The sequence below is a fragment of the Podarcis vaucheri genome, assembly GCF_965113315.1.
Source record: "Podarcis vaucheri genome assembly, chromosome: 6".
Lineage (NCBI taxonomy): Eukaryota > Metazoa > Chordata > Lepidosauria > Squamata > Lacertidae > Podarcis > Podarcis vaucheri.
In genome coordinates, this window is record NC_138764.1 from 83820436 (window position 1) to 83833918 (window position 13483).

Here is a 13483-nt window from a genome sequence, read left to right on the forward strand (position 1 = left end):
AATTCTCCCCACTCTGCTGCCCACTAAGCCTTCAAGTTTGGGGCTTGATGAAAATATTTGTTCATTCCAATTCCTGGATTTTGGCATTTACATTAAACTTACTTTTTCTGTTAAACTGCCCTGTTATTTCAGGAACACAAATTGTGTTTTGGGTTCCACATGTGTGTGGTTTTAATGTTAAAGGAAGTTTACACAGACCAGCTTTGATCGTACATAATGTCGAACTGATCCAATGGCGTCCAGATAGTAACCAGCAACAGATAGAGCACACAAAAACCCAGAGTGCCCCATGCCAATGGCCAGGAAATATAACTGCAATGGGGAGAGAAACACAAAACGTGAAAGCTAACCTTGGCAATGGCTGCAATCAAAAACCCAAGCATAACTATAAACCATACACAGAAAGCAAAACATAAAATTTAGAGGGGTAAATCCATAAGAAAAATGCCAAAATCCAGAGTCAGACAATTCCTTTATTACGGCCAACCAAAATGTCACAAATTAGTGAGGACACATTCATCAGGATGAATGTCAAGCAAAGTGGGGAGCAGAGAGGGAGAAAAGCCGCTTGGTGTTGAAGCCATAGATCATTTCAAACAGTTTTGATCTCCACCGCCTCCACTAGCTTGTAAAATCATCTCTTGCAACTAAGAAAGAATGCAGCTCCAACAATAGTAATAGAAAGGGTTGCCAGTTCCCAGCTGGATCACAGTTATTTTGTGTGTAGAGAATTGCAGTATTAGATATAGGAGCTCAGAAAGTCAGTCAGGAGTACAGTAGTCTACAGGAGTACAGAACTTACCCATATATACAAGTTCCAAAGACTTGCACATTAGCTGTGTTATTCTACTAAGGGGGGGGGGAACCCAGTGACTACTTGGGGGTTCAATGCACTAAAAGCAGCTTCATCTTCACCCCAAATCACCTCATCCCATGCCAGTTCAGAAATGGTGTGCTCTTTCTTTCTTTCTTTCTTTCTTTCTTTCTTTCTTTCTTTTAAGCTGTGTTGTCATCTAGCCTGGCTGCTGCCACTTTCCCCAACTATCCTTTCCACTGTACCCTCCCCTCCGGTTTCTTGCTTATTGTTTCCCACTTCCATTCCAATTTTATAGTTCTGCAAGCACTGACATAGCCTAGGTGGTAAGTTATTCCCCCCCCCCAAAAAAAAAATATATAGTGCTTTCTGAACTCAGAAAAATGGTCATCAAAACACTTTGTGAGAAGGGTCAGCAGGTCAGTGTCTGAACTGCCACATGAAAGTGAATAAAACAAGATGAACTCTATTCTTTGCTTTGGCTTCCAAGCAAATTGTCCTGGGAACAGAAGCAGGTAGGGGGAAGAGGAGTTAAAATGCTGCAAATCCGAAGGCCTTAGTCCAACGAGAGTGACTGCATCATAAATGGCACTAGTCCACAGACCAAAGTTTATAAAGCTTTATTAAACCTTTTGAACAGCTGTGCAATGAACAAACAAAAAATAAAAAAAAATCTCTGTGGAGGTTTCACGATTGGTTTCTCATTTCCAACTGCCCTGGAAAGAAAAAGCATTTTCAGCAATGCTCTTCCAGGGAAAGATTGTGCAGAGCTAAACAGGTGGCAAAACAAGAGCATAACCTTGAAATGTTATCCAAAAAGTGTATGCCTGCTTCCCCCAAAGGACTAGCTTATGCTTCAGTGAAACAAACGTTTCCTAAGGAAGAAACATATTTATTTTCTGGAAATTACTGATGTGCAAGAGAGTGAAAGCTTGAGGGTGGGGATAAAGCTACGATCCAGGCATCACCACAAAAAGGTTTCCCAGAACCACATGAAGAGATGCAGCTTAACCATTAGTTGCTTTCTTCCTCCCATAAATTCATGCACAGGCTCATTTACTTGTGATGAGCGATAGTAATAATACTCTTGGCCTCAAAAGGGGAAAAAAGAAAGAAAGAAAGCAGCAAGTCACTCAAGTGACAACTCCAATCCAGTATCCAGAAGCAGCCCATACCTCTCGTCAGGCTTAGCACATACAAGCTTCTCTACTTGCACTTGCCGTTCGCCTTTTCAGGTTAGAAACACTGAGAGCTTAAAAGTCAACAGCAAAAATAATAAGAGGGATCCTGAAACATTACAACAGAGCATGCTTCTTTTCAATTCAAGACCACTGGTAAACTGTGGATATTTGGCTGGGTGGGGTGGTGAGGCAGGCTCCAGTGCCTGTGTAGTAAAAGTGGCATCATGACAACTCTGGGATTTTTGAGCTATGATCTATGCAGATAAGTATTTTGGAAAGGACTCAGGCAGTGCACACATTCCAGTTTGGCCTGCTGTGATGAATCAGCAGCCTCCTGGCTCCAACAGCTTTTAAATTTTATTAGCCATTTGCAACCCCCCCGATGTTCGGAATGAGGAACACTAGCTCTTTATCAAAAGCAAAATGGAGAGAAGGCTTTCCAATTTCAACAGGATCAGATGACACATGTTCCAGAGTACTGATGGCTGCGTCCTCAACTAGGCAAGGAGTGAGACCACTCCAGCGTCAGGCAACACTCAAAACGTCTCTTCACCACCAAGTCAGAAATAGAAGGACCAAACGCAGGTAATACAGGGCAGGAAAAATGGGGTGGGAAAAGGCTACCCACCAACTGCTCTGTTTCAACCCCAGGACAACAACGTAATCACCATAAACAGCTTTTGTAAAATTTTACAGGCAGATTGTGGAAGGGCAGGTGACCATGAATGAAACACTTTAATCCAGACATACAAACAGGTTGCTTGTACTCTAATCACATGCCTTATAACCCCTCCTTCCCATAAAACCGTCCTTTTAAAAGAAAAAGAAATAAGGAGCTTGCAACCAGGTAGAGGGTTTTAGGTGCCAACCACATTGGGATCATGAGCAGAGTCCGGCAGCTGGGAGCCAGAGCAGTGATACAAGAAACAATTCCCCCAGCAACTGTAGCAGATGAGGAACAAGGCGGCCAAGAAGACCAAGGCACAGATTGTGCAAGGTTTCCGCTCCAACAGAAAGCTCAGTAGGTAGAAGCCCATGAACACTGAGTGACTAAACCACAAGGCTGGGTTGAGGGGCTTTGGGATGAGGAGAACAGGCAGTAACCACTGGAGGCAGTACATGGTGTCTAGTGATCAGGATGTCACAGTGATGGCAGCAATCCAAAACGGCAGTGTAAAACGTCTCCTCTGCGCATTCAACTCTTCCAGAATCAGATGGGCTGACTTCATAAAAACGTGTGGTGATATATGAGCAAGTCTTAACAGAAAGGGGGGGGGAGGGGAAAAAAGAGGGGACAAGTCAGCAAGTTGGATTTTCCAAGTGTTTTAGATTTGCATTGTGTTGTAATCCAACCCAGCTCCCCAAACCCTACTGTAGTTTTCACACTCCAAATCCCAAAGCCCCATTCCCCCAGCTGCCACTTCCCTGGGTCCATGCAATCCTAAGCTCTAGTGCAGGGGTCAGCAACCTTTTCCAGCCGTGGGCCGGTCTACCGTCCCTCAGACCATGTGGTGGGCTGGACTATATTTTTTTTGGGGGGAGGGAATGAACAAATTCCTATGCCCCACAAATAACCCAGAGATGCATTTTAAATAAAAGTACACATTCTACTCATGTAAAAATACTCTGATTCCTGGACTGTCCACAGGCCAGATTGAGAAGGCGAATGGGCCGCATCCAGCCCCTGGGCCTTAGGTTGCCTACCCCTGCTCTAGTGGTTCCTTCTTGTAGCCTATGGGGGAAGAGACAGAAGATGCGTGAATCTATTGTGGCATCCTTCTATCTCATGTACAGGTGATTGTCACAGGTGTTCCTATGTAGTTTGAGAACCATTAGGCAACCAAGGTCAATTTCATTCTACCATGTTGTCAGTGCTTGTGAACACAGCATCTGAACACACACAACTACTAAATTAATTCACACACACTCCTCTCTCTCCCTCACTTACACGAACGCAGCAATAAAGTTGGAACATGAAAAGATCAGCACACCTTCAGAGTTCTTGATTTTATTTTCAGAGTTCTTCTTGATTTTATTTTCTTCATATTTTGAGACCACTGTTATGCTATATTGGCCAAGTGTGAGAGCACAAGGTACAGTGGTACCAAGGTACCATTCTGGGAGTCCGTTCGACTCCTGAAACAGTTCGAAAAGCAAAGCGTGGCTTCCAATTGGCTGCAAGAGCTTCCTGCACTCAATCAGAAAAAGCGGAAGCTGCGGTGCACGTTTGGCTTCCAAAAAACGTTCGCAAACTGAAACACCCACTTCCAGGTTTGCAGCATTCAGGAGCAGATTTGTTCAGGAACCCAGTCGTTCGAGCACCAATGTACCACTGTATCTGGTTCAAATCTTCCCTCAGTCTTGAATTCACCAAGTTGCTTGCCCAATGTTACTACCTCTCTGACTCTTGTTGTAGGGACCGCTGAAAATGTATATGAAGAACTTTCAACTAGTGACATTCCCTATCAAATATGTTTAGTGGGTAAACCAGAGATCTGTAGAGCCCTGATTAAGAACCCTACATTCTTGGCCATTTGTATCCAGAGGAACTTCCTACTCTCAGACACCTTTCACTGCCCTCCCCACCATCAAAGGCTTCTTGCCTTCTCCAGATAAGCTGCAGCTCTCAGTCGTCATTGCTCCATCTACAAACAGGAGGCAGAAGCAAGAGTTGGAAAGAGAACTACTGAAAAAGCCCAGTTCAAATAATACACAGCTCCCCCAAATGCAAGTATTACTAAGGCTATGGCCACTGCAGAGACAAATGCAAAGGAAAGCCTAGAACTGCATACCCTGTCACTTGAGCTTCAGACAAGAGGAAACAACAACGTTTTTGCATTATGAATGTTGAGCAACTAAGAGGAAAACTTACTGTAGCCCTACCAGCAAATAGCTAATTGTTAAGAAAGGAAGGAAAAGAATAACTCTTTATTTTCTGAAGGCCAGCCATTGGAAAACAAAGAGATCAGGTCACGCTGGGATCAATCCAGGTGGATTTTCTATATATACTCCATTGTGAAGAATTTGTCTGATGTCACATGCTTGCTGGGAGACAAATAGACGAAGATAATCATGGACTGTGTCTAAAGTACTTCAGTTTGAAGGAATAAAAAACTTTAAATGACACAGACTAATCAAGAAGTGTTTTCTTTCTGTCTGAAAAATGATTTACAGCTCAACATAAAGGCAAAGGTCTTTTGGAAAACCCATGTTAAAGAGAATTTAGCCATAAATTTGTAGAATCTGGGCAGTGAAATTTTCCCCACCCAGGGATGGGTTCAATTTTCCTTTATCAGGTATGTGACATGAATGAAGGGAACAAAACATGGAGGATCAGGTTTATACAGCCTTCTTGATGCATCACACACACCAGTACTGTCAGCAACAAAAAAGGAATGACAACCCATCCTACAATTAACGAAACTTTAACCATAATAAGCCATAGTTTAATAAATGGGGTAGTTTAACTGGATGGTGACACAAGATACAGTTTTCTCAGCAGTTTCATGCAGCATTGTGGAACTCCCATCCAGAGAAAATTCAACTATCCCGCATATTTAGAAGATTCAGGTGCCAACTGAAAACATATTTCTTTGTCTGGGCTTGGAACATTATGCACTGGACTCTACCCCAGCAAAGTTTTATTGTCCTTGTACTGTTTTCAGTTCTTGATATAGATTTTAATGTTTTATTTATTGCTTTATCATGTTTGTATTTTATGCTTGTTGTTAGCCAGCCTGGGTTCCCATGGGAGAAAAGGCGGGATAGAAGAACAAACAACAATATTGTCCAGTTGCCTGAGTGCAAATATTGTTTGGGTGCAAAGTTGTCATCATGAATTTAACAGAGCAAAGTTACCAACTTCAGGAGAAATTTTATAGTGCTCCTTGACAATAGCTTTCTTAATGCTAGTCATAACAAAACATGAGATACACATGGCAAAATCTGCCCAAGATTTATTTGTAGGTAAGTAGCAAAACACTTTGTGAATAGGAATTTCTCCTTTGTGGCAGCAAAGAGTGCCTCTCAGGAGCACTGAGAGAGAGGTGACAAAGAACTAGCAAAGGGATGCAATGCTGTTTCCCTTAACTCTCAGTTGAAAAGCTATCATACATGGCTCTGTTGAGCTGTGCAGTATTATGCACATTGCCATGGAAACATCAGATATGACTAGCTTGAGGACATCTGACGATCTTGTAGAATCCTACTCCGCTGACTACATCAAACACCTTGCTAAGATCAACAGAACTGAGGTAGAGTGGCTTACTTTGTTCTCTGCATTTCTCTCATAGCTGGTGCTGACAAAAGATCATATTTGTTTTTGATCTGCTTGCACAGAAGTGGGACTGTGCCTACCAAAGCACTGAAGCATAAAGTTACTGGGAGTACCCTCAAAAATCATTCTGGCAAATACTCTCCCTAGGGTGCAGATGAGAGAGATTCCAATGCCTCTGGGGTTGCCTTCATTCTTACACAGCATGATAATGTTAGAACCACATGTTCAGTAGAACTACTTCTTTCCTCCAGCAGCAGAACTAGTTATAATGGACTGACTGACTTTTCCACTCCCATGAACCTCAGCTGTAATACCAGTCTTCCCAGGTACTCTCTCTCTTGCCAGGGACTCCATGAGTTGGCTCTTTGTACTATCATTCTTCATATGTGTAAAGTATATCTGATTTGAGGGCTGTCTTGAGATACATCTTTTTCATAAGAACATAGTCTGAATTAGTTTTCTACTTGTGAGATGCAGCTGCTTGTTCCTGTAGATCATGCTGCTATCCAGGGTCTGACAGGCAGGAGACTGCTGAAGTGGGAATGAGAGTGTGTCATACGTTACATGACTGTTCCCCAAATAAGAAGGAGTTTATATATGATATAGGCTAATCCACTACAGATTTATACAGCATCTAAAATAAATGCTTTCTATACTGCACTTTTTGTTGGCTTGAGTGTCTTGACCAGGCTGTATTATTTCCCTTGGCATAGGACATTTTAATTTCAGTAGGCTTTAAATCAGTTATTTCTAGTCATCTTGCCAAAAACTGTCTACCACTCTCCCATATATTGCTGTGTTTAGAGAAAGGAAGACCCACAGCTCAGTGATACAGCACATACTGTGCATGCAAAAGTTCCATGTTCAGTTGCAGACATCTCGTGTTATGAAAGGATCTTTGACAATAGGGTGGGGAAGGCCTTCCACCTGAGACCCTTGGGAAGCAATGCTAGTCAGTGTGGATGATACCAAGCTAGTTGGAACAATGGACTGACTTAATACAAAGCTGATTATATAAAAGGCACAAGGCACACCTTCAGGTTTAGATCTATACAGCTTTCAGTATGGAATAAGGGCAAAGGGCAAACAAGAGAATGAAAAAAGTTAAGAGTGCAAGTGCTGTAGGAGAAGTAAGAAATACACTGAACAACCTCATCTCCTGCTAATGCCAAGATCATGGTGGTGCTAGGTGCCACCACGATAACCTTTGCCAATTGTCACTGATATTGCCTATGCTATGTTGGCCAGCACATATTAGGGCTATGACTTGCATTTTAATCAAACCCTTCCATTCAAATCACTGAGAAAAAATTATATGATAGTAGATGTCCATGCTCCCACAACCGCAATAGCATCAAAGTACAAGAAACTGAAAATGGCAATTTTAGGTTTCTGCCTCAACGCTTATCCCACCATTCCCCAGAACCACTTCTCTATTCCCCTTACCATTTAGAAGCAGTTACATGCCAACTACGTGAGAGCAGCATGTGGGAGTGATATAGAACAGGTTGTAGCAGCCCTCTCACAGAGTCCCCCACTCAATATCCATGAGGAAAGAGAAATTGAGGATTGAGAAACCAACCATGCTTGTTGATTCCAGATTATCTGGAAAAGAGATACAACAAAGCCCTTAAAAATGACATCCTGTTCACTTCCGAAACACACACAAATCCAGTTCGGCACTTTCAATACTTTAATGTGGAAACAATAAAAAGATGACTGTTTTGCTGATAACTAAAATTATTCACTGCTGGCTTGATGAAAGAAATTAGGACCTTCCCCTTCATGCACCATTAATAAATACAACTGATGACAGGAAACAACTCTGTCAAAACAAAATTCAGCCACTAGGAATGTGCAAAGGACAGAGCCTCTACAGCCCTCAAGTAATCCCTGTTGCTCCAAAAATTATCATCCGAACAAACCTTGCTGTTCTTATGCAGCTTGTAAAAATAAATAAATAAATAAATAAATAAATAAACACTTTAGCAATTGTAGCTGGAGGCCACTTATTAAAATCTACCACCAAGGTCACCTGGACTGTAAGTAAAGTATGTTTAATAGTAGCAGGGGAGTAGACAAGGTAGATAAAAGCATGCTCAGCTTCATCATAAATGATGTCTCTTTCCCTGCTGCTTCCATTTCCCTATTCTCTTTGGTGAGGTTTCTGGGAGTCATGTCACTCTGAGATTACCCGTAGCCTTTACTACATTCTTTCTACAGGTTTTCATGTCAATATACTTCAATTAGCAAGACAAGATATTCAGCCTCAAAGGTTTTCCCCTTTTCCCTTTAGCAATTGCATTCTTAGAAGTTTAGAGGATACTGTTTTACTGTGACAACCACACAGTAAGAGACCGAGATTTCAGAAAAAGAAGGAAGAACAATTATGGGTGCAAGATGTGAACTTTAATACCCAAATAACTGTTCTCTAATTTCTATGGACTACTGTATAAGGAAAGATGGATCACTAGTTAGTAAAGCATTCCTTCTAAAAAAAGGGCATTGTGTTATTCAGCAATATAAACTTTTTGAATAAAAGAGAACAAAAACCTGTATTAACCTGCTTTGCAATTACAGTGAAGTAGCTATCTTGAGTGACTTTCTTCACCAGATAAACCTCAAAGGGAACAATGGAGAAATGCTTAGAATCCTATGGGCTTTATACCAAGATTGACTTCAAGGCTTTATAGGCAAGTTGAATTTTCCCTTCACATTTTCCCCATTTATATAGTAGCAGCTGACAGTGGCATAATGCAAAGTAGTTTACCTGTGTCAAAATGAAAGAAGGTAAGCTAATGGGCTGGCACAGGTGGAGGGAAAATAGAGAGATTTGTACCTCCAATTTGCTTAGTGGGCTTGCTGGCTGTGGGGGGTAGCATTGTAGTTAGATGCAGAGGATTGATGGGAGGAACCAGTATGGGAGTGGTGGTGGGACAACTATGAGTGGTCAGAGGGAGAAGACTAGGAACAGAAGGTGTCAGTAGCTGAATGGGTAACAGGGCTTAGCGAGCTGGGGGAGTCTGTGGCAGAGTGAAGTCAAAAATCAGTAGCTAAAGCTGGTGAGTGGGAGGAGGGAGGTCAAGAGGCAGATATGAGCCAGGCTGGTGAAGAGTCATGGTTGTCTCCCTCTCCTACTACAAAAAGCTCCCTTCCCCCTCTGTCTTCCAGAACCATAAGAGGGCTGAAAGGGGCAGAGCAGTGACAGGATGCCCACAGGTGCAGTCTCCAATTGCTTGGAAAAAAACCCTGAAGAGGAGCAAACTTAGATGGCTATGGGGAGGCAGGGACTTTCAGTCTCAACATCTACTTTAATGGAGTAAGACAAACAATGAATGAATTGCTGTGTTCATTAGACCTGACACTTAGCCAAGAGATCATGCGGATATCATGTTTTCCTAATACAGAGCTAGCTCCATATTTCAATTGTGTGATTTACTGGCCGGATCACTCTGTGACAATCACCAGCAAAATAACTGTGCTATCAAAATAGGCAATTGGGTGCTCTCCAGATGAGGTGGACAAACTCTAATCCCTAACTCTTGGCTATGCTATCTGGGACTGATGGGAGTTGTAGTCCATAACATCTGGAGGACACCACATTGACCACCACTACAATTTTTTTTAATGTACTGCAGCCTTTAGCAATCTGATACTCTCCAGATATTTTGGACTACAACTCTCATCAGTCCCACCCAGGATAGCACACATCTGGAGAGCATCAGATTGCTAAAGGCTGATTTACTGAATGTGTTAAGCGCATGGTTCAGCAAAAGTGCTGCTTCAGAGTACCTCAGGAGGAGAGAGACAACTGTTACACAATTGTCAACTTCAACCTGGCATCCAAGGAAGAGATTTTTGCAGGCTGATATACTTCTGTACTGAAGAAGGTCACTCGGGGGAGGGCGAAAGAGGCAAGGGAAACTGGAAGAGAAAATATACAAAGTAAATGTAATTTAAAAACTGAATGGGAATTGCACAAACATGGAGATTTCTTCTCAGAAAGGAAGTAAAGCAAACAGTGACATTCCAGATTATTATTATTTTACTCTCTAATAATAAAGAATTGCTACTGAAGTGCACTACAGTATTTACTTTGTTCATCCTCAGCAACTTAGGAGGAGAGGGAGGCTTGTCCACCTCACATTTTAAAGAACCAAGTCTGAGAAAATATCACCAAGGATGTTTATGATGGAGAATCAAACTTGAATCTCCCAGGTTCAAGCCCACCACTTCAAACTAAACTGTCTTGTGTGGCCTCTAGAATTTTATTCCAGTTATCACAAGCAGGAACATTTTAGACAGCAACTCTTGTATAGGCTTCAGGCTGTTTATCCATCATCTTTGCATAGAAGCTTCACACATAACTAGCTAAAACACAGGTACCACAAAATGAACCAATATGGAATGAAGATGTAGCAGAATAGTTACTTCATGCTTCTTATGTTTCCAATAAAGCATTAAGACTTACCAGCCAAAGAACTAAAAGCCACATGTCACCCTAGTTGCAGAAAGCTGTTTGCTGCCAATTTGCAGTTAAAGGAAAATTTCCTCCTTTTAAGATCTTTAGTGCTTTTGAACAGGTGGGGGCACTAAAAACATATTCTCATACCCAACCCATTATATACCTACTGAGCCACATACACACTCTGATGAGAAGAAAAAGTACTCAGAAAATGAGGTAGAAGCAAATCTAATGTTCAGCGAGCTCTTCCATTAGGTCTTCATTATGGCAAAGGCTGCCAAAATCAAGGATTGCCTTGACTCCAGAACACAGGGAAGTTTTACCAAACAGATTCTGCTATTTCTACAATCCATTTAGTTTTGAAGTATTCATACTTTTAAATATTTGGTGCCAACTGTGCATGGGGTCCTGTACAGAACATAGATAGTGATCAGAAAGGAAGTTACTATGAATAAGGACAATAATTTGGGGGGGGGCAGCAGCAGCCACTGTGGTGGAGCTATGGAGCTCAGCACTGGTGCTGTTGCAGTTTACCTAGACAGTGTTCGGGTGGGGCATGACAGCAATGAGGTTGGGGCTACACAGATGCATTGACAAAGCTACGCTGGTGCTCCCATCAGTTTATCTGTGCGGCTCAGACTAGCTGTCACTCTGCCCTATGTCCACACCAGGCATAGGCAAACGCGGCCCTCCAGATGTTTTGGGACTACAACTCCCATCATCCCTAGCTAACAGGACCAGTGGTCAGGGATTATGGGAGCTGTAGTCCCAAAACATCTGGAGGGCCGCGTTTGCCTATGCCTGGTCCACACCATCCAAGTAAGGTGCCCCGTACTGGTGGGGGGAGAACTTGCAGCCCTTGGCCTAATGCTATGCATGCATGGCCATGAGAGGGGAAAACGGGGAGAGGAGGAGGAGGGATGGCAAAAAAGAGAGAAAAAACAGGGCAGAGGAAAAGAGAAGAGTGGTGCCACACCCACTGTCCATTCAGGCCCGCCCACTACTGGCATTTAGTTTCTGACAGATCACACACAATGGAATTTGGTCAACTGAAAAATGACTCACCACCCCTGATTTAATGAGAGAGTAATATTTTAGGATTAGGCATGTACTGCTACTTGGCAACATCAGACCATAGTCTTCTAGTGACAGTCCACCCTCCTCCTTTAATCATTGTCCTGTTAGATGCCTCTAAACAGCAAACAGGCATTAAATGAAGATGTTGCTCTTCTCCAGCACCTGGTACATCAAGGTTCCATTTAACTATCTTGGCTAACAGGCACTGACAGACACACAGCTTTGTCTATTCCTTTTTTTAAAAAAACACATATTTAAATACACATGCACAAACATCTTAAACGTTACAATTTAATTTGTGTTTTAAATGAAATCTAGGCAGCTGTAGTATACTGGCATGCTGCTGTTTATCTTACTCCCCATGCAAGCTACTTGAGCCATTTCTTTTGAATCGGAAAGCAGCAATGTCTTGCAGCCCCTTCAGATACTATTGCAACTCCCAGCACCACTGATTATTATCACCTACGCTGGCTGCGGGCTGATGGGAGTCCCAACAACCCCTGGAAGGCCACGAATTCTCCACCAGCTAGAGAGCGGGCTTAATAATCGAAGCGCACAGTCGGGAATTAGATATGCCAGAGGTTGCTAACCTGTGTGTGGCCCTCCAGATGCTGCTGAACTCCTAATTCCCACCAGGCTCTATCAGCACATCCAAGGGGCCAGGAGTCCACAGGGCAACGACACCTGGAGGGTCCACGATGTTAGAATTCCTGGAACTCCTGACACACAACACCTGACACGAGCCGATCATCACTTTTAAAGGGGGGGGGAGGGCAAAGGAGCAATTCCTCTGGTCCACCCCTGAACCCCGACACACCGCATGTCAATATTCACTGGACGCAGAGCGGGCGGAGAGGGGGCAGGATCGGCGCCTGGGCCGTGTCCGGCCCACACCTGTGGACACGGCGGAGCTCCCAGGGAGGAGGCCTCGGTTCAAAAACACCAGTGGGGGGGATTGAGGGGGTGGCGCCCCCCATGGGGCACAAAAGACGAGGCTGGGGATGGGGAGAAGCGAACAGAAAGGAGGCAGACATTCAGCGGGGGGCGCTGCGGATTCCTCGCCGCCCCCCACGGCCGAACCCTCGCGGGCTCCTCGTTGGGGTTCGGAAAAACGGCACTTCCCCCACCCCCACCCCGAGGGACGGTTCCACCCTCAGAGCTGACGCGCGGAGCAGAACCACCCCGGCAGGAGCTGCCCCCTCTGCCGCCAAGACATTCCCTCCGGCGCCCCTTCTCCGTTCCCCTCAGCCGCATTACCTGCGCTCCTCGCCATAGCGCTGCCTCGCCGCTAGGCCGCTCTCCCTCCCCGACGCCCTCGGCTCCGTCTCTGCGTCTGTCACTCCCCGCAGGACCCCTCCTCCTCTCCAACTGCCCACTCAGGACCAGAGCCGGGCCGCCCGCGCCGCTGCCTCCTTTCAAGGCGCAAGCAGCGCGACACACCCACTACCCCTTACCGAAGGAACAAGCGAATCTTGTTCCGTCCGGCGAAGCGGTGCCTGGTCACCAGCTCAACCGTCCCGTTGTGTTTGAAACAGGCATTGCAGTAGACAGCCCTTTCAGTTGGGCTCTAGCCCGTCGGCGTAACGGGCCTTCCGGCTGGCTCGACAATTCCACGATGATGAATATGCAATAAGGGGGCGGGGCCCGGACTTGGTTGCCGGCAGGAGGGC

The 13483-nt window shown here is 44.2% G+C and overlaps 1 protein-coding gene across 4 annotated transcripts; it reads right to left on the bottom strand.

The window, feature by feature from the left end:
- Positions 1-1419: 1419 nt before the first annotated feature.
- On the bottom strand, positions 1420-13190 carry BLCAP (BLCAP apoptosis inducing factor). Of its 4 annotated transcripts, none has more exons than XM_082226613.1 (4): positions 13071-13190; positions 10064-10195; positions 4868-5040; positions 1420-3252 (listed from the first exon to the last, which is right to left on the bottom strand). In XM_082226613.1, the coding sequence occupies exon 4, from the start codon at positions 3114-3116 to the stop codon at positions 2853-2855; it is 264 nt and encodes an 87-aa protein (XP_082082739.1). In that variant the 5' UTR covers positions 3117-3252; positions 4868-5040; positions 10064-10195; positions 13071-13190; the 3' UTR covers positions 1420-2852. The 4 variants fall into 4 exon arrangements, with proteins under 4 accessions (XP_082082739.1, XP_082082740.1, XP_082082738.1 ...); XM_082226614.1 differs by lacking the exon at positions 4868-5040 and adding an exon at positions 7718-7876; XM_082226612.1 differs by lacking the exon at positions 4868-5040.
- Between the last annotated feature and the right edge of the window lie 293 nt (positions 13191-13483).